Here is a 22,457-nt window from a genome sequence, read left to right as displayed (position 1 = left end):
GACATCCAAAAGATCAGGTCGTTATGGTTTCTAACCCACATTAGTATTTTTTTCGCCATTAATTAAGTCCAGGATCAAGTTATCCCTTTTCAGCTGAGGCTCATAATTACTGTGTGAATTATAAAAAAATATTGAGTAAAAGCTGATACTATATAATAAAGCCGGCTTAATTTATAAATAAAAATATGTTGCTAAGCCTAAAACTCAAACAAGGCTAGACTAATTATCTTTTAGGAGGTTTTTATGGTGAGAAACATTGCATGGAAAAACAGAAAAAAGCAGGTAATATTGCAAAATGTTTCATATATGTATTACTAGAAAGCTACTAAAAAGGCTAAGTAGAAAAATCACGGACGGAACGAGTCGGGCGGCTAGTATAAAATAAAAGTCTGTAATTTTAAGATAATTATAATTAAATCAGTACAAATCACCGCAACTATATTACTTACAATTTTAATATTTACAAATTTATCACGGTTTTGGCTAATTATCAAAATCTTAATATAAAAATTTGGTTAAGGATTTAATACAAAAATCCATAAGCGATAATTTTTATGAGTCTTATGTAGTGGTTTTAATGCCTAATAAGACGGGCATTCGATTTCATAGTTGAATGTGCTGTATAGTACTCAGATTGCTGCTAAAGTACGTTCTGCAGAATTATGTTTTTAAGTTAAAAAGTTTATTGAGTTTGAGTACAAGCTAATGAACAAATTTCCATATATTATACAAAGCAAATTTATGATCACGCCAGATTTTCTTATAACTTTAAAAAAATATAATAATTAGTAGTGTTACTATAAAACGAAGGTATTTATATTATATGTGTTTAAAAATAACTATACGCACAAGTGTACTCATTGCATATAAATATAGGAGCTTAGTTTTCTCAATCATAGAAGACGTTTTAACCCAGAAAATATATTTTTAAAGTTTGTAAATTGTAAACAGAACAAGTCTTAGTCTTTTATTATATATAATATACACAAAAATCTCTAATCTAATCTTAAAAAAATCCTCAAGCCAATTCGGTCTCAGTGGCTAATCAATAAGACTCCGCAGATATCACTCTCATTCTCATACCGACAGATGTCCGAATCGACCTGAGAAACTTAACTAAAAACGAAATTATACTCACCATATCACAAACTTTTATAACACACATACAACTAAATAACAATTATGGGAATAATTCTTGATACGTAAACTTCGATGTTATTTTATTCGATATCTCTGTAAAGATGTCGGCTAGACTTTTTTCCATTACTGGGCTGATTTCTGAGAGGAAGACTTGGGAGTTTTCATTGATAACCCTGTTGGTAGCTGGTCCCAACACTGGATCTCCGTCGAAGAGATTTGTCAGGTAGATTGATGAATCACCAACGCGCAGCTTCACTTTCATAGGTTCAAATTTTAGATACTCCTTGCCATCCCTTGTCTCTTTGTGGCCTCTCATTGATACGTTGCACGCGTAGTCCTCTGTGAAGATAGAATGAAATTATTCTTAACTTCGATAGTACAAATATAAGAGAATTTTTTTCGTGGTATTCCAGTAGTCAATTCAACTTAAACTCAAACTCAAAATAACTTTATTCATATAGGTACACTTATGAACGTCAGAAAAGAAGTTAAATCAATTGTAAATTTACATTTACTATCAGTTCGCAAGTCAAGGGCGTAGAGCGGGCAAGAAGAAGACACAAGAAACTTTCCGCCACTCTTTTAAATCGCTAAGTTTTGAGTCTCAGAACTTTTGAACTTAGCCAAGGTTGGGAATTTTGTTGCATTGTCTCATGTTTTATATTTTACGTTTGTTTTGTAATTTGTTTCTTTTAAATACTTCATTAAAGTGTGTTGTACTTTATTAAAGCCGTCAGTCCACGATAGTATATGCCCGCTTAAAATCAGTATTGCTGGTGACAGCAACTTTAATTGAGCCCGTGTTTGGTAATATTATTAATAAATTAAATCTTTATTCTTTCCTTCTTCAAAAATTGAAATCATCATATTGAATGAAAATTGTCTTAAAGATCAATGATTTCATTCTCGTAAATGATCATAATTTAAGACTAAATCTATTTAGATTTTGGTTAATTAGTCTAACTTAGTTTTCTCAGACTTCCAAAATCAAGAAAAGGATGTTTATATTCTATTAAACGTGTATTTTTTGTATATTCATATCCTATTACGTAATTGGAGCTAGCAAAATGTTATAGTATTTATCACGCGATATATATTCATTCTTTGTTAGATGTATAAAGCATTTTTTTATTTCAAAAAAATGTCTACCAATACTTAGTAAGGGTCATACAGCTAGAAGTTTTATAATTTATATTTGACGGCCGATAGATAATAAACAACCGGATTGGTTGCAATAATTACAATAATTGTATTATTAATAGGAACGTGTTACAAGAACATAATGGCTATTGCTGATGTCTCAATGGACAGTCTAACCTACATCTCAATACAAAAAATATATAATCTTTGCGAAACACACGTTGCACAAAATAAACTCGAAATGTGATTGCTCTAGTTTTGTACAGGAAGTGATACATTTTGACTTAAAGTAAACCAATTGTTAAAAGTTAATAATTTTTTTTATACAACACCAATTTTCACAATTTTGAATCGAATGCGACTTTTCGGGTGATTAAAAGGACAAACTTATAAGCCGACGTAAGACGCGTCTTTAATGTAACAAGTTTTTAGGGAATAGTCTGACGTTTGATTATAATAAAAAAAATAGTGTCGAATATAAATTTTTTAAGTTTCTGTATTTCCAAATGGATAAAGTTAACTACTTGTGTTAATTAGGTATAGGTAGAATTTGCTATACACGAACAGAGTAGGCCTAGTGGCTTCAGCGTGCAACTTTCATCCTCGAGGTTGCAGGTTCGAACCCCGGCTGTGTGTTATTGGTTAACGTGCCATAACCGAATCGATTCCAGACATTTCAGAACATCCGGAGTGGTAGAAAAAAAAACCGTGTCTATTTTTTTTATTACTTTAATAAAAAAAATAGACGCAAATTTTTTTTTTCTATTGAGGTCTACGAGGAGAAGAAATATTTGTCTACATAAATAATACATACTAAAAGATCCTGTAATGTTCCCTCTTCCTTGGAGACGCAGGAGCAGCACTTGAATGTCCATTTTATATTTTCCCGCGAATTCTAATTTCGGTAGCAGCAGCTTGAAATCAAATCTGTTCCTATTCAAATCAGATCTGAAAATAATAAACATAAAAATGATACAAAATGAAACAAATTGATATGGTTTATGTAAATCATTTAGGGTCTGTTTCACAAAATACGGATAAGTTCTACATAAGTTCCAAATTAGCTATTTATTACTTATTGATAGGACAAACACTATTGTTGCGTTTCAAGACTGTCAGATAGCGCTATTCGTCACATAAAGAAGTTATGAGTCCGATGAAGTGTCAAATAGCTCAATTTATCTTCCAAATAATTTAAATGTTGCATAGCGATTCGGTACTTTATCCATACATTGTGAAACAGACCCTTACTAAAAAAATAATAACTAAGCTTTTTTGTAATGTATTGTTTATAATTTATGTCGTACCAATGTTTGTTGTATACATAATCTGATCAATTTTAAAGAAAGCATTTTTAAGTGCCTATCTACTCGTAGTACCTAATCCGCTGTTTTGCTGATTTTTTTTCTGCTAAACAAAAATTTCTGGTATTTTTATTTTATCTTGCATATATTTTAATTGTGTTTTTATGTAACATTTATGTTCAGCTAAATTGTCATACATTTTAGATAAAACAGTTTGTAACATATACCGTTGATAAATTATTATGTATGATGTGGTAAACTTAATAAATAAATATACATTTTAAAAACTGTTTTAGTGATGTTTTGGAAATAATGTTTATCACTCAAGTCTAACAAATAATTATTTTGCATATTATAGCCTAGTCATGCTGAGAGAAATTGATATTAAAAATATGTTTTTATTCGAAATAGTTTTGTGTTTTAGAAATAGATTTTATTAGTCTTCGTGCACTGTCTTAAAATGTACAAAGGCACATAGGCCGCGTCCCCATCCGCCACCGAACCCGAGACATTTTAAGATACCACTAAATTAATATTCTAGCTTAAAATGCATACATACTTCAATTCGGTTATTTTAAAGTTGCTGGGACCCCGGACCTTGACATCGTTGACCACCGCCGTTAACTTGGCACCTTGCGGTCCCCTGGCGAGTGCGATCTGACCCAAGCTCAAAGGTTCTATCCCAGGCACATCCAGCTCTGGAATACCCTGGAAACAAGAGTTAGTCTTCTTATTGACTGATACTATTGTGAGGTTATTAATATTATGTATTACATAAGTCCCAATTTTATATTAAAATAACAATACTTAAGTCGCTGAAATGGGTATAAACTTTTCAGTATTTATAAACATAATAAAAACCTCAAATAAAATAGCCATGTCCTTATCACTTCGTTTTATAATGAAACATGATAAAGTTTAAATAAATGTATTTATGTACGACGAATAAAAAAATAATACGATGAGAAGTTAATTATTCTAAGTTAAAAACTTAAATCAACATTTTTGGCCCTAATGGGCCTAAGTGAGTACAGAAGTAAGTGTGAGAAGGATATAACTTATCTATTTTTATTTAAGTCTCAAAGTTACGCCTAATGACCTAACGATTTAATTGGGGTCACTCAACCTGACTTATTATTTTCGCTCATATTCTTCATGTCCACACCCTAAACACAGGTTAAACATAATTTACCTGAAAGAGTATTTTAAACTGTGTAATAATAACAATTTAGTTTTGAGTAACAATATAAAAATGTTCCGCGTAAAAGTAGGCTTTAGTAGTGCCGTGTACCTTTAGTGTTGTACGCTTTAAATGATATACAAAACTAGTTTCGCACTAGATGTAGTTTCTTTTTTTTTTTTTTTCTGCGTTTATTTGCAATCAGCCCCAAGGCTATGAGCAAATTTTTTCTGTGGTGATGTCATGTGGAGTGACTTCCCATTGGAAGCATCTACTCATCTTCTGTCTAGAGCTACTGCCGGTCTTCTAGCTCTAGAACATGGTGACGTTTTAGTCGACTCACATACTGTCTAATGGTGAGTTGGCGAGCAAGTTTATTCGGGTGACAGCTTAACCGCAAGCACTAGATGTAGTAAATTAGTATAATTATAGTCACAAATACGTCGTAATATGCATTTAACCAACGACGTGTTTAATAAACAAACACAAAGTGCGAATCTAAAAGTTTACTTCTGAACCCACTTGACACACTTCGGTCTTATGAAACTTACCTGACAATGACATACTTTCCAATTCATTTTAAAAATCTATTTTCTATATTTGCAATATTTATTGTACCATAATCAAATCCTAATAACATAACTACACTATGGACATTCTTATATTGTAATTACTTCGATTTTATTATTCTTATCTTGCTTGCTTTATACAATGAGTTCTAAAGCCATGTTTTTGGATTGCTGCAGTATGAATTTTACCGTACCCAGCGTATGCTTGATGTTATCTATTCGGTTGGGTAAGCACATCCACCAGGCATAGTCCTTTCGATTGGGAATCAAACTTGATACGTTACGAAACTTCTAACGAATATGCTCTTCTATAAAAGTCTGTCGAAAAATCGAGTTCTGGGACCGATAATTATGTATAAAGAAAGCCTTATTAATTGTAATTAAATGTTAGGAACCTTCTCACGGAATAAAGAAGTTAGTACTTAGTAGTAGTAGTTCGATTTCGCAGTGTAAACACGTTACGTAGTTTCTGTAATGTTTGTTTAAAAAATTAATATTGTAAGTGGTCAGTTGTTTAAAGAGTAAGTTCATTTTTGGCATTACATTTAAGGGTTTAATGAGTCATTAAATGGGTAGGAAATACTCCGTTATTCCGTAAACTGTAAAGGATATCCCATTATAACAATTAACGCAACGAAATCATTTATGTTCGATAATCAGTGTTATGCAAGAATTCGTAATGGCAACTTTGTTCCGTTTGCAAAATAACGATTTACAGAAGTAGGTAATAAGTCATTTTACGCGTGTCTACAATATGTGATGTATATTATCACATATGAAACTAGATAATACTCGCAACTTTGTCAAGGAATAAGATTTATGTATCAGTTATTTTTGAAGTGAAACTTCTTTATCGGGGTTGAAAAAATATGTAGTGTAACATTTTTTCGTTACGCGTCACATTTTCCGTTACGCGCCATGTTGCTTTTTGAAGTCAAACTTCTTTATCGGCGTTAGAATGAATTTTTTACCGACGTATGGGAGAAATTTTGTAGCAAAATAACGAGAACCATGATAGTAAAAATTCTATTACAATTAATGAAATTCTGTAATAATCTTAGTAGTAATAAGGTAAAATGAAATAATTGTATTTGTATTCATGTCTGTGATAATAAAAGCCTTTTGTTAAACTTTATTTAACCAATTTCGTTAAGTTGCATATAGTAGATCATTTTTCGAAAAATAAGGTCATAAAGAAGTTTCACTTCTTACGTGTGTACACCTAGTACACGCACACATTTTTTTTATAGTACAAACAAATCAGTGTGTAACGCATTAATTTTTTTCAATTAAAACTATTAACGTTTATGTCAAGATGTTGTGTCAATGTCATGTCGTAGCCTAATACCTGTTGTATTTGTATGGATTCACCATATAACTTACGCCTTCACAAATAAATATGACAAAATATTCGAAAACTGAGTTATTGAAAAGGTAAAACTTCATAGCTGTCCGATCTCTTTATACATAAACAGACGAATTAGTAAACAAGGATTTTATTTACGTATATTTCCATTACACCTGACATACCATATCTCATACATAATACTACGTAAAACCTACGTGCTTTTTATTAAATTGATAAATTTTCAACAATGTACCAGAAGTAATGACGAACATTGGTTATCCTATCAGTGCCTAGCGCAGTATATAAGGCAACTATTTTGTATTTTTTTCAAAAAAGGGCAATATGGAGCTGTATCAAATAGTCACCTACATAGCTATTGTTGTAATACAGGTGAGTAAAAATTTTAATGTTTTTACATAATTTATGTTAAACAGAAAACAAATATTTATCAATACTTAAAAAAATATTTGTAGCTAATAATATTAAGTTATTAAAATTACGGGTATCCACTATGAAAAAAATAATTTAAAATTAAAGTATTAATAAAGGATAACGTATTGAAGTGTTTATAAAAACATAAATAAATAACTGTATGGTCTTTAAAATATTTCCGTGATACGCGGAAAAGTGAAAAACTTTTGAATAAAAATATATTTTAAATTACGCAATAATTTAATGATAAAATGTTTCTTATAGCTTACACGTTTACTTTCAGAGTGATGCTGGTGTTTGCAATCGCAAAAACACAGTGATCCAAGTCAGAGTTCCCCAACGCACTAACGTGACTGTCAAGTATCCGCCCATGTTGCGTAGTCCCGTTGAATACGTACCCTATCCGTACTCACTAGGGAACACACGCCAACGACCTTGCTATAGATGCCAAAATTCAAGATGTTTCAAATGCAATAATCAAGTAAAGTCGCCAACTGTTCTTCCCGGAACAAGAACCAACATCATCATAGATGTTCAAGGCTCAAGATCTAGACCTAATACAGATCAACCGGTTAATCATGCACCAGACCCCAATAGGCAAGGAACTCTTGTTGTTGTTCAGGGTGCATCGGCAGCATCTAGTAACGCTGCTGCTTCAGCTAATGGAAATAATGGAAATTCTGCTGCCTCTGCTTCATCGTCAACTTCAGATAACCAACTTATTGCTGACTTTAAAGAAGAAGACAGGGCTCCAGATGGATCAACAAAGGACATTGAGGATATATTTATAGCAGATAACTCAAAATCCAACTCAAGTGCTTCTGCATCAGCTTCTTCAAATGGAGGCGGACAAGCGAAAGCAAGTGCGTCTTCATCTAACCGAAATGCACCTTCTAAGCCTTCTTCAAATCGTTCACCACAAAAATCATCCCCATCAAACGGCCCTCAAAAGCCTAGTAATAAACAAGCGCAACCAAAGAAAGACAATCAAGGAGTAAATAATGGAAATAAATCACCTAAAAATGATAGATCACCAGACAGTAACAATTCCCCAGATAATGGCAATAACCCAGATGACGATGATTCTCCAAACAATGACAACTCTCCAGACAATGACAATTCCCCAGATAGTGGCAATAACCCAGATGACGATGATTCTCCAAACAATGACAACTCTCCAGACAGTGACAATTCCCCAGATAGTGGCAATAACCCAGATAACGATGATTCTCCAAACAATGACAACTCTCCAGACAATGACAATTCACCAGATAGTGGCAATAACCCAGATGACGATGATTCTCCAAACAATGACAACTCTCCAGACAATGACAATTCCCCAGATAGTGGCAATAACCCAGATGACGATGATTCTCCAAACAATGACAACTCTCCAGACAATGACAATTCCCCAGATACTGGCAATAACCCCGATGACGATGATTCTCCAAACAATGACAACTCTCCAGACAATGAAAACTCCCCAAAAAATAGTAAGTTACCAGTCTCTCCAAATTCATCAAATAATAAATCTCCAGACGATGGTGATGAATCACCTGATAATGATTCCCCAAAAAGTGACAATGAACCAAACAGCCAAGACAATCCTGCCAAAGAGGATCAAAAAAATGACGATTCCGCGCCAAAAGATGAAGATTCACCTACAGGAAATGATGATGCTCCAAGCGGAGACGATTCAACAGATCCCGATGCAAAGGGTGCCGACCCAGGACCAAAAGATTCAAGTGATTAACCATCCGATACCAAAGTTTCACAAAGCGATCCTAAATCTTAGTAACTTTTTAAGAACACTCCGAATTTTAAGACCTTTTACAAGTAAATTAAAAAAAAGAGATTTTAAGTATTTATTTAAAATAATGATTTCGTAGTTCAGATTTAACCTAAGACGTTGTCATGTAATCCCTTCGGACAAATAATTATTAAATAAATATTATTATTGACGCATCTGTATTAAACGTCTTATTGTTGAAATAAAAGACTTTTATATAATAAAAGTATAACATCTTAAAATACCGCATTTTCTATTTTAATAATTTAATTATTTTAAGAAGTAATGACACTAACTAGATATTTAAATACCTTTTTGAGTTTGGGTCTTAATTCCTCTATAGAATTCATAATACACTTGTCCACATTGGGGTCATCTCGATGGCATATTTTGATGTAAGGTGCTGAAATCACACAAAAATAATAAGTGAAATGAAAATCTTCGTAGTCTTTGTACACATAACTTTTCTTAAAAGGCTAGTAATACTACTAAATAATTATTATGTACTATAAAATAACACTAAAAGTATTAAATTAAAATTAAATATAACATATTTATTATACACATTATACTCGTATACATTTCTTTTAAAAGACTTTCAAACTCGATCAAAATGTACTTATAATTTCAATTAATTATCATTTTTATTTAATAATTTACAATGTGTTATTTAATACGGACTGAGTAAGCCAATAGTTTAGAATAAATATATAAATATATAGATAATGGAATCGATATCAAATCTACCTACAATCTAAAAAGATTACCCCAAATTTTGCTTTAGTTCTTTTCCAAAAGACGAAATCCGTGGTTTCGAAAACTTATCTCTAATCAATACATAAAATATTTCCCAAAGCGTACTATGCTTTTGGGAATATTGAGAGCCCTAGAAAACTCTAATAATTTCTCAATCCATGCAATACTTACGTATTTCAGCACCAACAAAGTGCAGAATAAACAGGACCGAAGCGATAGTCAACATTTCGATATCTTGCACAACAGAAGTGTATTAAACGGCGTGGACGACCGGCCGGCACGGTGCTTCGACCGCCACTAAACCACCTTCCACCAGCCTAAGGACATGTGAACGTCCACCGATTTACCACCTTCGAAAACAACCACCTTCCCCCTCTAATGGTGAAGGTGTAAACGGGATGCAGAAATGGAAACTGCGTGATCCTGGCGTCCGTTTTAGCACGAGACCGTTGCCAAATTTCCTATTGACACGCGTATAACCTAATGACTAATTAGTCGTTATGTCTAAACTAATATTTTCATTAGGGAATCATGTACAACGTATTGCTATTAAAACAGTAAGTGGCAAGAGATGCGGTTGTCCGTCAACTGGATGAAAAAGAATACACAATACACTCCAAGTCATGTTTCCTTTCTTTTCTTATAAGCTAGAGCTATAATAGATAGGTAGTTGATTGTAAGAAAATTGATATCTCTAACGTGTATAATCATGAGCTTTATGCGTAAAATGAAAGAATCGAGTTTCAAATAGCCTTTTTATTTATTACTTATTAAAGACAGAAAGAAAAATCTTTAATATATGAAAATTTTAATAAGCTCAAAATCTAGATTTACGCGGTAAATTCCTTTCACCTAAACCGCACGGGATATGGGTGTATGACACTAATTCCGTTTCCTGCGAGTTGGGCAATGTTTGGTCAAGGCGAGCTACCGAGCTCCAGTACTTACGAAGATGTACCATTTCGCAAGCTGCGTTTTATGGCTCCCTCCTTTGTATCCATAAAGTATTAGTACCCCCCCCCTAATTTACGAACAGGTATTACATACATTCAGATGATCTATGACATTGATATCTGTTTTTTATCGTAGTAGTAGATGTAGTCTTTTGTGCCTGACAAACAGTGACATTCGGTGTCATCCGGATTTTTTATAAGCCGCACGAGCAAGTTGACGTATGGAAAAAATCTTTGGGTTCAGAATCACAGTTAAAGTACGCACGCTGAATTAACACTGCTCAACAAGTACTGACAAATTCTAATAAAATAACATAACGCGTCAAAACCTATTAAAGCTATTTCTTTATATTAATCTTACAATGCGCGATGCGTCCATCTACCTGGCCAAAAATACAATAACCGACTGAAAAATCGTTATTGGAGATTTCGGGTGTTATTAAATATTAAATTGCAAAACTAACTTTAATATAGAGATATTCATTTTCTCGAACGGAAAATTTTAAGACTGCAAATTACATACAAGTATTGCAGTGAGAATGCGGTCAGTTTACACTTCGCGCTCTATTCATAGTTTAGAAAAATATATTGATATTAAAATACATATAATATAAAAGAATCAGTTAAAAGCTCTATTTAAATTGCATAATTTTACGTTTGATTAGTTACTACACCATGTTACTAATTATTTTATATTTACGTTTAAAGACATACGCACGTTTAGTTTTTTAAATATTTACACATTGACCAAGTTAAGTTATGATAACAATCTAAATCTAAACATCTATTTAAGACAAGTTCTATACATGTCAATTATTATACAAATATACCTGTCAACCTATCTATATAATATATATATATAGTATATACATATTGTAATATATGTATTATCTAATCTGTAGTGTAGTTACGATCTTAATTGCAAAATTTGAATTACATCTGATAATGTCAATAATTTTTATTAGGTTTTACCACAAACAAAACTTGTATTTAGTAAAAATACAATGTATTGTTCCCATTGGCAATTTTTGCAAGAGACGTTGCCGGTTGCCGGTTTGTTTTGTGCTAAAAGAAGGGAAATGTCGTTATAGTAGGTAAAAGACGCCGCACGGGGGCCATCCAGTAAACGATAGGTACAAATAAATGTGAATTAATGTTTGCTAACAACAAATTGAATTTTCTTAGAAATCACTAAAACTTATCAGTTAAAGTGAAGGAAAAAAGGAAAAAGGAATAAAAAGTGCTTTGCACTTTACATCTAAGAATGTAAGCTGACAAAATCATATGATGCTACATATGGTTTTTACCTCAATTTTAATACCGTGAGTTAACCCAATTCAACCAAACTAGAACCTATTGATTTTATTACAAAGATATATTTACCTTAGCTATTTAAACCGCTAATTCTACTATGCGCTATATATACTATTTTAGAAGGAGAAAAGAACCGCGGAGCAGTTTTCTCGCTGAAGTCATGTTTTGTGATTCTATTAATTACCTAAAGGGACTTTAATTGAAATATATTAGACTATACGTGAACTATATATTCATCGATCTAAAAAACAATGGTATCCTATTAATCTGAATTTATTATCATTTAGGCACAAGTGAACTGAGCAATATTTACGTCCCGGTCGTAGCTTTTCTTTTAATCCTACCGAACTAGCACGCCAATGTGCGACGTTGCCGTTTTATTATCGAATATGATAAATTATGAATTTATCGACCAATTTTGTCACAATTTCTTTGTATAATAAAATAGGGTTTTTAGTTAATTACATTTTTCTTGTACTATTACGAAAATATGTATTTTACACCTAAACCTTGCACTATAAAAGAAAACCCATAATTTTTTTCTACGTTGTATATACCTTTGTATTACCTTTTTTGCAATATACACCTATAATAAAAATAACTTTCGCAAGCATATTTATGAATTTCGCCACAAAAGCGAATTATTTCGATCAGAATACAATTTAGCACTGATAATACTGCTCACAAAATATTATTGTTTGACATACTGCAAATACATAAATTTAGTTTTATCGTCGTCCAGTTTTAAATTATATTTTAGAATGATGAAAATATAACGTTTCTTAACCGACAGCGATTATCACGTCGTCCGCTATAAACGGATGAATCGGGAGGATGCTTGGAAATAAATCCGCTGTTCAATTGTAATTAGAAAACACAATCAAGGGCGCTGTGGTTAACATTCGGGTTCAACAAACTGTCGTATGTTTCGAAATTGCTACAAAGATTTATTCATACAATTATTATAAGGCCATGCTTTGTTGCCGTCTTTCATCTAAGAAGTAGTAGGCTCCAACGGCTGTGAACCTCAGGACTTTACTGTCATGGGCGCATTTAACACTCCCTCGTATGGTGATGGAAAACATCGCGAGGAAACCGGCATGCCGTGAAGTTGCCAGCCAGTATCATGCATAGGCTGATCACCTACATGTCTAAAAATATTAAAATAATAATGAAATATCAGGCCTACCAAGAGTCGTAGCTCCACTGGTTTTTTTTAAACAAAGGCCACAGCTTAAATATAACGATCCTGGTCCAATAATACTCATACCACATAATTCTACGTTTCTGACATAACAAATATTCAGAGATTAAAATATATATTGAGATTCGTCCTTAGATGATGTCATGGTGATTCTTTCTTAGGCAGTGGGAAAGTTATTTATTCAATAATATTGTGTCTATCTCCTCGACGTCCGTCGTTCCACAACTGAGCGTTTCTTAAGGTTTGTCGCGCACCACCATTATGTGGAATCAGCTGCCCACTAAAGTATGCAAAATTCATACCAAAAATGTCTGCGCTAAAGCAACTTTATAAATAAGTAGAGCAAATATTTATAACTACTTATTAATAACTACTTAATTTTTATAATAATTCATTGTTTCACGTTTAAAATGCAACATATAATAAGTAACTTTAGCTAAAAACGCTAATTAAAGTCACAATTATTATGAAACAATCAAATTCTTTTCATCACTAAACTATACTTTCGAATCAAAAATAAAACACCAAATACCAATATTTTTTTAATAACAATTATGGCTTAGGAAAGATTTGGTCCAACGGTAACGAATTAACGATACGATTAGCTGTATCCAGGAGGACGTTTGCTGTAGTCTTCTCAATATAAGGCTTCATGGCTTGCAGAAACTCACCACGATTTTGATTTATAGCTTCGTTAGTCGCTTCTTCTGCAAAAGGTTATTCACAATTACAAATGAAAGAATACATAAAGAAAAATATGTGCGTTATGGCACACAAGTGTTGTTTATAATATAGTCTATAATTTGTATGAGCTGCCTTGCGAATTATTTTTTATTTAAATGCTGCTTACTGCTACCTGCCTTGCGATTCTGTAACTCACTTTTCTACAAGTACAACAATAAACTACAAGTTCCCTCCTTATCAGAATGCCAAATCATTCGAAAAGTGAGTAACAGAATCGCAAGGCAGGTAGCAGTAAGCAGTATTTAAATAAAAATTAATTTGGGTTAATTCGCCACATTATTTACATAGCTCCAATTGCTTAGGAATAATTAATATTATTAGTTTTAGTAACGAATTTTATTTTCAAATCAACTGTCAAGTTGAATTTAGCTGTCGACTGCGTATCTGGGCTACGTGGTGACCGCTTCAACCTCTTCCAATTGATTATAATGGGTAAAATCCAGGATAAACGGCGAGTTGGTAAAAGGAAAAAATCATGGCTTCGTATGGTTAGGGAGTGACGAGACATTACTCCTCGAGACACAGCCAAACTCCAGGTAATGAAGAGGCACCAAATGAAGAAGAAGACAACGATTGCTGAAAAGCACTTGAACCTTAGATTTACATAATTTGATTACAAAAGTTTTTTTTCTCTGGGTTATGATGTGTAACTTAGAAATCATTTTTTTCAAAACACCGACAGACTATGCTATATTTTCTAAAGATTGTTTTTCTTATTGCATGTGTTCTAATTAATTAACTATGGTCTAAGATCCCGATATACAATAACCTATTATAAAAAAATATTTTTTTTTAAATATTAATTAAACATACTCTGGACTGAAATTTGCTAGGCAACCCATATGGATTATATTTATTGACATATTAAATTAAATATAAAATACTTTTCATTAAAAAAGCATCTCGGTGAAGGTCGTTGTATACTACTACTTGTGCATACTGTCCACGCCTATAATTAAGGCAACATTTTAAATTTAGAATTTGCTAATAAGTATACAAAATACATTGTATTGCCGGTTAGCGTTGCTAACTACATTTTCTGCGGTACTTTTAACTATGGTAGTTAGTAACAGTCCTTATATATACACTAAATTATTTATCATTAAAGCCACTTCATTATAGCTTCTACTAAAAATATATTTTAATCTAGATAAATTTTCTAGATCTAGGAAGATAGGAAATTCTTAATGATTCAAACAACCGTTATCAAAAATAAAATTCATAACAAAAAATTCTGCGCTAAAGCAACTTTATAAATAAGTAGAGCAAATACGTCAATGCTTGTTAATTTTTTAAATAAATGCAAAGTTCTGAAAAATATGTTAACCCGTATAAAAAATTTACAAGAAATTGTTCTACGGGAGGTCCCTAAGCTCAACCCCAAAAAAGTGACTTTTTTTACTAATTCTTATTAAAATTCGAAAAAATCTACACCTGTATCTTTTTCATAATATCCACTAAATTGGTACAGATGAGTCCATGCGTTAGACATGCTATTTATAGTTGTTTATTGAGTGTATTGAAGATAATATTAAGTTATACGATATAAAAATTTCTCAAATCATAACTTTTTCTTTACTTCGGACCCCACTGTGAACAAAAATACTCTACCTAAAAGTGACCCTGTGTTACAAATTTTGGCGCATTTAATAGGGATTCTGAAAACGTATTACACATGGCCATGAGTGGCTATAATAAAACAAAAAAAAAAGGTGCGTGTACTTATGTACGCGCGTAAGAAGTTATACTTCTTTGGCTTTCTTTATTTTTTTAACATATTAAATAATTAATAATAAATATTTACCGTTAATAATTTAATAATATTTAATATTTAGTATATTATTCAATTATTAATTAATATTAATAATAATTATTATTATTTTATTATATTATTCATTCAATTTAATAACTATTTCATAACCTTTTAACTAAGTAACAATAGGTCTTTGTGAAAAAGCATTCCTAAATTCACGCATATTCTATTTCTTTTTACTTGTAGATTGTCTTATTCCCATCTCGCTCGCGCACGCTCGGCGTCCGGCTATAGTCACACTGATAATTTTGTGTCACGGTGCGCGCGCATCGTAAAATTTCACTCTCATCAATTTTTCATAACGCGCCTAAAGAAGTATAACTTCAAAAATAACATTAATCATATTAGAATATTTTTATCTTACCCAGTGTTTTGTCTCCATTGAACAGCCCATACAACCTAAGACGATAGTCTTTCATGTCAATTTCAACATTCACACTCTGGAACTTGATATATTGCGTTCCATTCTTCGCGTAAATTTTGTTAGTTATTCGCACGTCAGCGTCACACTGTACTGGAATTTGCGTAATACAATAAGTAAATAATGCTATAAATACATATGTCCAATAGCTATAGTTGCAAATTCTTTGTCTCACTAAAACTCGAGAATCGACTTGGCTGAATTTAGTCCTTGAAATATTTGTGGAAGTTCAGGGAAGGTTTAAAACAATTGAATTTTCTAATAAATACTGTTCCTAGCTGGGAAATATTTGATGTCTTTTGTCTTTTTATAAATGAAAAAAAATTCACTTGTCATATAGTAGTATTTATGCCTTTAGAAATTTGTCTTTCATAGTTGTAGTATGAGGTCAGATCAAAGAGTGTCTGTTGTAAAAATGTGTATTATGTTTTGACACAAATATGTGTAGGTAATACGAAGTTCACTGGGACATCTAGTATAATATAATTATTTTACTAATTTTGTATAATTATGATTACCAATTTTGAGGTGATATAAAAGTCCGTGTTGTTCAGACAAACATTTGCTACAAACTTTAAATTATCATATCATACGGCTTATAATCCTTTTATAAGTTTTGCTGCGCCATCAACTATATCCAAGTTAAAATGTTACTGTCACAATTGAATAATGTTCTTAAGCTCTAGATATGAAAAGTACTTCTCACTGGCATCAGCCACGAAGTTTCCTTGACCCCGAAGCGGTACCACCAAGATTTGAGTGTCCAGCTGGTAAAGACCTTCCAAATGAAGTTTGGGGAACCGGAAAAGGGCTCGTATCGCAAATGTATCTAAGTTTACACTAAAACAAAAATTAAGATGAATTTTACTTTGGGGATAGTCATTACTTCAATTTTACCTTTATATTTAAACAGCAGTTTAATATACAATAAAGAAATATTCAGTAAAATAGCCATATTTGTCATTATATTCCATACCAAAAAATATGTAACCTTACGGACTCGAAATATTAAAGTACGGAAAAGCAAAAAAGAAAATAATTACTTTTAGACAAAATAAAGTCGAAAAACTACTATCGTTGAAATATCGTCGGTAAAAACGAGAAATAACCGGGAATAATTTCTTATTAAATATAAATTTATCAATATATCCCATTGTAAAATTTAAACTTACGTAATTAAAGGGTTATTAGGATCTTTGGTAGGCACATATCTAGGTTATGTTGAAAAATATACTTACTCAACATTCTTAACAGTGAAATTACTAGCGCCTGATACTTTCACGTTTTTTGCTTTAGCTTTGAGAGGTGCCAGTTCACCGCTTATTGCTATTATCTAGAAAAGGATATTAGTAATTAAAAGAATACACAATTAATTAAACAACATCACTTAATATGTATATTACTAATATAATTACAGCTTAGGACTTAGTGCTTATCGCACAAAAGCGGTTAGTACAAAAGCCTTGGATGCGATTACCGGTGGATAAATATTTCGGGTTATATTAATTTACTTCACAATAACACTAAACAGGAGAAAAATAAAACAAAATTAATGAAGATTAAGGATGAGAATCGGGATATCTAACTAGACTATCTACTAGACTATCTAAAGTTAGTAATTCTTTTTTGGGAAAAGGGATACTCTTCTTTAATAAAATCCCAGAGGCTCTTTTATCTCTGCCTTTCAATAAATTTAAGAAATGTATTAAAGAAAAGCTGTGTAAAAAGGCTTACTATAAAGTCAACGATTATCTAGTTCATAAAAGGGCCTGGGACAAGTGCTAGACAGGCTACTTCTAATAAATTTGCGATATTTGTTTTAAAATAAGTGTTGTTTGATGATTTGATATTTTAAAAGAGTACCGAGAGTTTTTTACGCCGGCTTTTTCTCTCGGCCTACACCCTCTGTCTTCTTTGCCGATGAGTAGAGATGCCTACAAATTCAAATTTAATGACGTGGAATAATTGATACATGTATCTTATGTTCCTTAATAAACATATTTTATTTTATTTTTATTTTTAACTGCTTAAAGCAGTTTCTCCCAGACAACCCAAACATAAATATTATAAACACGGTAAGTAGGCACTGAGGGCAACTCCGCTATTGGAAGCTTACGAAAGCACAGTATTAAACTCTAAAAAAAAGCGTAAAATATTACTTCATTAATGTAAAATGGATCGATGCTGGGCACTTGGAACTCCGGTATCCCAGAGACCAGGTGTGGTCGCAGACTCTCTACAGAATCCCTCACACACTCGTTGATAGTGCTCTGATCTCGTTTGCATATTTTCATATAATCCGCTGCAAATCATACGTTAATTTAAGTACAAAAAGCTATAGGAATATTATTTCGCGATAATTAGAGGATATAGAAGGATATTAGGAGCAGTGGACCCGTTCCGAATACGCCTGCGAACGATTTTGGTAATGCAGTAATAGCGTACGACAGCGGCGTGATATATTATATTACTACTAGTGGACCCGACAGACGTTGTCCTGCATGATATTTCAAGCGATTAGTAAAGCAAAGTATGAAAGTACCGACTGCAGCGCCATCTGGTGGGCTGATTTGTGAATCTAAACCATTCCCAGACCCCCTTGAACACACACAAAAAATTTCATCAAAATCGGTCCAGTCGTTTGAGAGAAGTTCAGTGACATACACACTCACAGAAGAATTATATATGTATATAAAGATATCTCATGACATGTATGTTTATATTAAAAATAATCTTCAAACCTAATTTACTGCGTTGTTTACAACACGCACACATAATTTTAAATTCAAAATAATAGTAAGAATAAAACACTTTCCCAATATGTAAAGGATGCCCTTCATATGCATGAGATGAGATAAGAGTCGTACGATAAAGCCACTAGGCCAGTGTTGGCCTGATTGGTATTTTTGATCAAATTATGCAGAAATTAGAGGTTACTGTATAGGTATATACTCTTAAATATCTATAGATAATAATGACATGTCAGTCACAAAATATTAGCAACGATGAATTGCACGTACTTGAAAAATTGATGAACACGTATGAGTGAATTATAAGGCATTTAAAGTCTATTAAATAGCACACGCATCAAGTTGCTTTTATGGTGGAAATAGTTTTATAACTTAGTTTAAGTAATATTGCGCAAATATAATAATGAAATTTATTAACGTTTTCAATGTGCAAAATATTAACCGTGATTTTTAAATGTTAAAAATTAACATTAAAAAATAAATCTCAGTAAATAAATGGGATATTTGTTTTGCATTTTTAATGGTTTACTGGTGAGAGATTCGAACATGTTAAAATTCACGAATGGTTTAAGTATAACGTCTTTAAGTAAAATATTAATTAAATTTAAGTGTATAGAATCTGTATATTCATTATTTGTTTAATATTGCCATAGATTAAAAACACAAAGGAATTAAACGTTCTTTTTAAACATTGCCTAAAGAGACCGCAACTATTTAAAAAAACATATCATATATGATCTATGCTATACCCAGCAAATTTTGAAAATTTACCCAAACCTGAAACTAGACGCATCGTATCGCTTTATTTTACTATAAAATTACTTACGTATTTCAACCAATAAAACTACATTTATAAAACAGAACACCACAAAGATGTACGTAACACGTAACATTTTATCTAACAGTATTCTAAGACTGTAATTTTACATGCTGATTAATACATTTTATACCTGACATCAAGAATCATTCAATCAAGGTGAATATTACGCGAAAATCAGCATTTTATATAGTAAATGGGACAAGCGTATATTATGATTTTCTAAAGTAAAATAATATCTTGCTAAAATCTAAAGTTTATATAGTTTAAATTTAAAGCGTCTTGTTCAGAATTAAGTTTTTAATAAATCATTTTCTGAGTTGCACCATTATATATATACCATTATGTTCAATGTACATTATATACTTAATCTGAAATAAGAACAAGAATGGATTGCTTTGAGTACTACTGTGAGGTTGATTTTCAGAGTTTATGTGGTAGTCCCAGAATAAGAAAATCAGATACTTTATTAATAAATTAAAATGTTGTCAATATATTTTAAACATCTTTATCGTAAGTGGCACTAATGCTCAAGATATTTTCGTTTTTTTTATTATGGGACAGGAGGCAAACGAGAATGGGGGTCGTTTTGGAAGTGATGTCCGCCGTTTGTGCACACCTTGATCGCCGGGGCTACCGGGTGTGTTGCCGACCTTTCAGGAAATGGTACGCTCTTTTCTTGTAGGTTCCTATTTCCTATCGACTTGGAAATACCTCTACTGGTAGCTGGTTCCACAATGAGGTGGTGCGCGGCACAAAGTGCCTTAAAAAACCCTGTGTTGTGGAATGCCAGTTGTTTGGAATTGATGGAAGGCTCAGGAGCTTGGAAGCTTCAGGGGTTTGAGATAATATCAATTTTTGCCAGGCATGACCCACCCCGCATTTATATGTAGGTATGTATATTTCAACTCCCCATCGGCCTATACCCTTGCCAACTTTGTGTACTTGTGACACACAATAATACTAGTCTTAAAAAATAGTACTGAGATTATGAGAGATAGATTATTTTAATATTAATTTAATCAGGATTGCTAAGGTAGATAGTGGCAAGTATACCACGCCTTTGTAATAATATATTTCAATATAAATACATACAAACAATTACATGAATCGACAAGCTCTTCGTTTTTGCTGATCGGGAACCATGATACGTTACAATTATAGACTAATTGAATTGCACAGATAATGATAATTGATTGAATGATTGTCATTCTTTTAAACAATGTATGATCAAAGTATCTATCTCTAGATATCTCGTGTAACTAAACTGATTATTATTATTACCCTTATTATGTACATATAATTTGTAACATATAATTGTAGTCTTGCGGAGATTTTTAGTTGGTTAAAAATAGACTTATTGGTTCTTTTTGATTTATTAGGACTTATTAGGATTTCCCCCGTCTTTTTAACTTAGGCTGTACATAAAATTCAGAATTCAAAATTCAAAAATCATTTATTCACGTAGGTAACACAATGTACACTTGTGATTCGTCATTAAAGAAATACATATTAATGCTTCTAATTTTACATTTACTGCCAGTTCTCAAATCAAGGGCGTAGAACGGAAGAGAAGAACTGGCAATAAACTCTCCGCCACTCTTTTTAATCGCCATGTTTTTTTTTTTACACAACGTTTGTAAGGAGCTGCAACCATTACAACATGGTCCACATGACATTTTAAGTAATTAATAATAATAAAATAAATTAAAAACAAAGACTTGTTCCTCTATCACCAGGAGGCATGGTGAAATAGGAGCACGCACTTACATTCTCGTGGGAACAACACGCAAACACATAGTCGAAATAATTAACATCACCGCATACACGAATTCAAGTACGACCAGTCACCACAAGTTGCCACCCACTCCCACTATGTGGAAACTTAGGGTCCTTCAAGATGAGCCAATTCCTAATTGACCGGCTATGTACTTGCCAGCCAGCTGAACCTCCTTCCCGCTTGCTCCCCGTTTCTATAAAAAAACAGATTATTATAGGTACAATGGTGACCTAGGTTTTCAATAATCTTCAGTCAAGCGTCATTAAGGTTTTAGTGTCAAGATCAATACTCAACGCCAGCCTTGTATAGGATGAGGATATTATTGACTTCCGATGTGTATAAATCAAAAATATTATGTGAGAATAAATGTAAAGAGCGAAGCTGTACAACATTTGATTTGGATCAATTAAAACTCTGGATATGTTTGCTTCATATCGTTTCTTTAGGTGGCGTTTTTTTATGTGAAAACAAGAGAGTACTAACAATTGTTTAACGTTACGTTACACCGCAGTGCAGTTGGTGTGTCATTAATTATTATCTTCCTACTCAATGCACATGACAGGAAATGTCCCACAACACGTCCGTGGCAACATTTGTGAGTTTGCTTTACTGCTCATGTGTGTAGTTTTTATATAATACAAAAACAACTTTTGAAAATTAATAATTAAGACGAGATTAAAAGCGCCTCGCCTCGCTTTTGGTCGTCTTATGTGGTCTGAGAATCATCTTTCATCAAAAACGGTCGAGGCGCTTAGGACTTTAATTACAAACATACGCACAGAACATATATAAATCTTTTTATAAAGATTGTACTCTCACACTAAAAGATATATGTAGAACCTTCAAGAAAAATGCGTATCAATTATTAAAAGACCGGCATCGCACTTGCGAGCCTTCTGGCAATGTCCACGGGCGGCGGTATCACTTGACATCAGGTGAGCCTCCTGACCGTTTCCTCCTATTACACAAAAAAAAACATTTATCCTCAATTGTACTGAATGTT

General features: G+C 32.5%; 3 protein-coding genes across 4 annotated transcripts; 1 reads left to right on the top strand and 2 right to left on the bottom strand.

Annotated features, from left to right (window-relative positions):
* Nucleotides 1-392: 392 nt before the first annotated feature.
* LOC125060392 (protein takeout-like) lies at nt 393-9,976 on the bottom strand. Its single transcript, XM_047665274.1, has 5 exons — nt 9,830-9,976; nt 9,214-9,305; nt 4,144-4,292; nt 3,095-3,228; nt 393-1,479 (listed from the first exon to the last, which is right to left on the bottom strand). The coding sequence occupies exons 1-5, from the start codon at nt 9,882-9,884 to the stop codon at nt 1,181-1,183; spliced, it is 729 nt and encodes a 242-aa protein (XP_047521230.1). The 5' UTR covers nt 9,885-9,976; the 3' UTR covers nt 393-1,180.
* LOC125060384 (sporozoite surface protein 2-like) lies at nt 6,936-9,078 on the top strand. Of its 2 annotated transcripts, XM_047665267.1 has the most exons (3): nt 6,936-7,071; nt 7,397-8,691; nt 8,743-9,078. In XM_047665267.1, exons 1-3 carry the CDS (start codon nt 7,024-7,026, stop codon nt 8,864-8,866), a joined length of 1,467 nt encoding a protein of 488 aa, XP_047521223.1. In that variant the 5' UTR covers nt 6,936-7,023; the 3' UTR covers nt 8,867-9,078. The 2 variants fall into 2 exon arrangements, with proteins under 2 accessions (XP_047521223.1, XP_047521222.1); XM_047665266.1 differs by having other exon boundaries at nt 7,397-9,078.
* A 3,682-nt stretch (nt 9,977-13,658) lies between the features above and the next one.
* Nucleotides 13,659-19,776, bottom strand: LOC125060390 (protein takeout-like). Its single transcript, XM_047665272.1, has 6 exons — nt 19,684-19,776; nt 18,267-18,409; nt 17,346-17,440; nt 16,814-16,947; nt 16,051-16,200; nt 13,659-13,836 (listed from the first exon to the last, which is right to left on the bottom strand). Exons 1-6 carry the CDS (start codon nt 19,748-19,750, stop codon nt 13,682-13,684), a joined length of 744 nt encoding a protein of 247 aa, XP_047521228.1. The 5' UTR covers nt 19,751-19,776; the 3' UTR covers nt 13,659-13,681.
* Between the last annotated feature and the right edge of the window lie 2,681 nt (nt 19,777-22,457).

This window comes from Pieris napi, chromosome 21 (genome assembly GCF_905475465.1).
Source record: "Pieris napi chromosome 21, ilPieNapi1.2, whole genome shotgun sequence".
Taxonomy (NCBI): Eukaryota; Metazoa; Arthropoda; class Insecta; order Lepidoptera; family Pieridae; genus Pieris; species Pieris napi.
The sequence above is the reverse complement of the archived record's forward strand: the minus strand, read 5'-3'. Positions and strand labels throughout refer to the sequence as shown.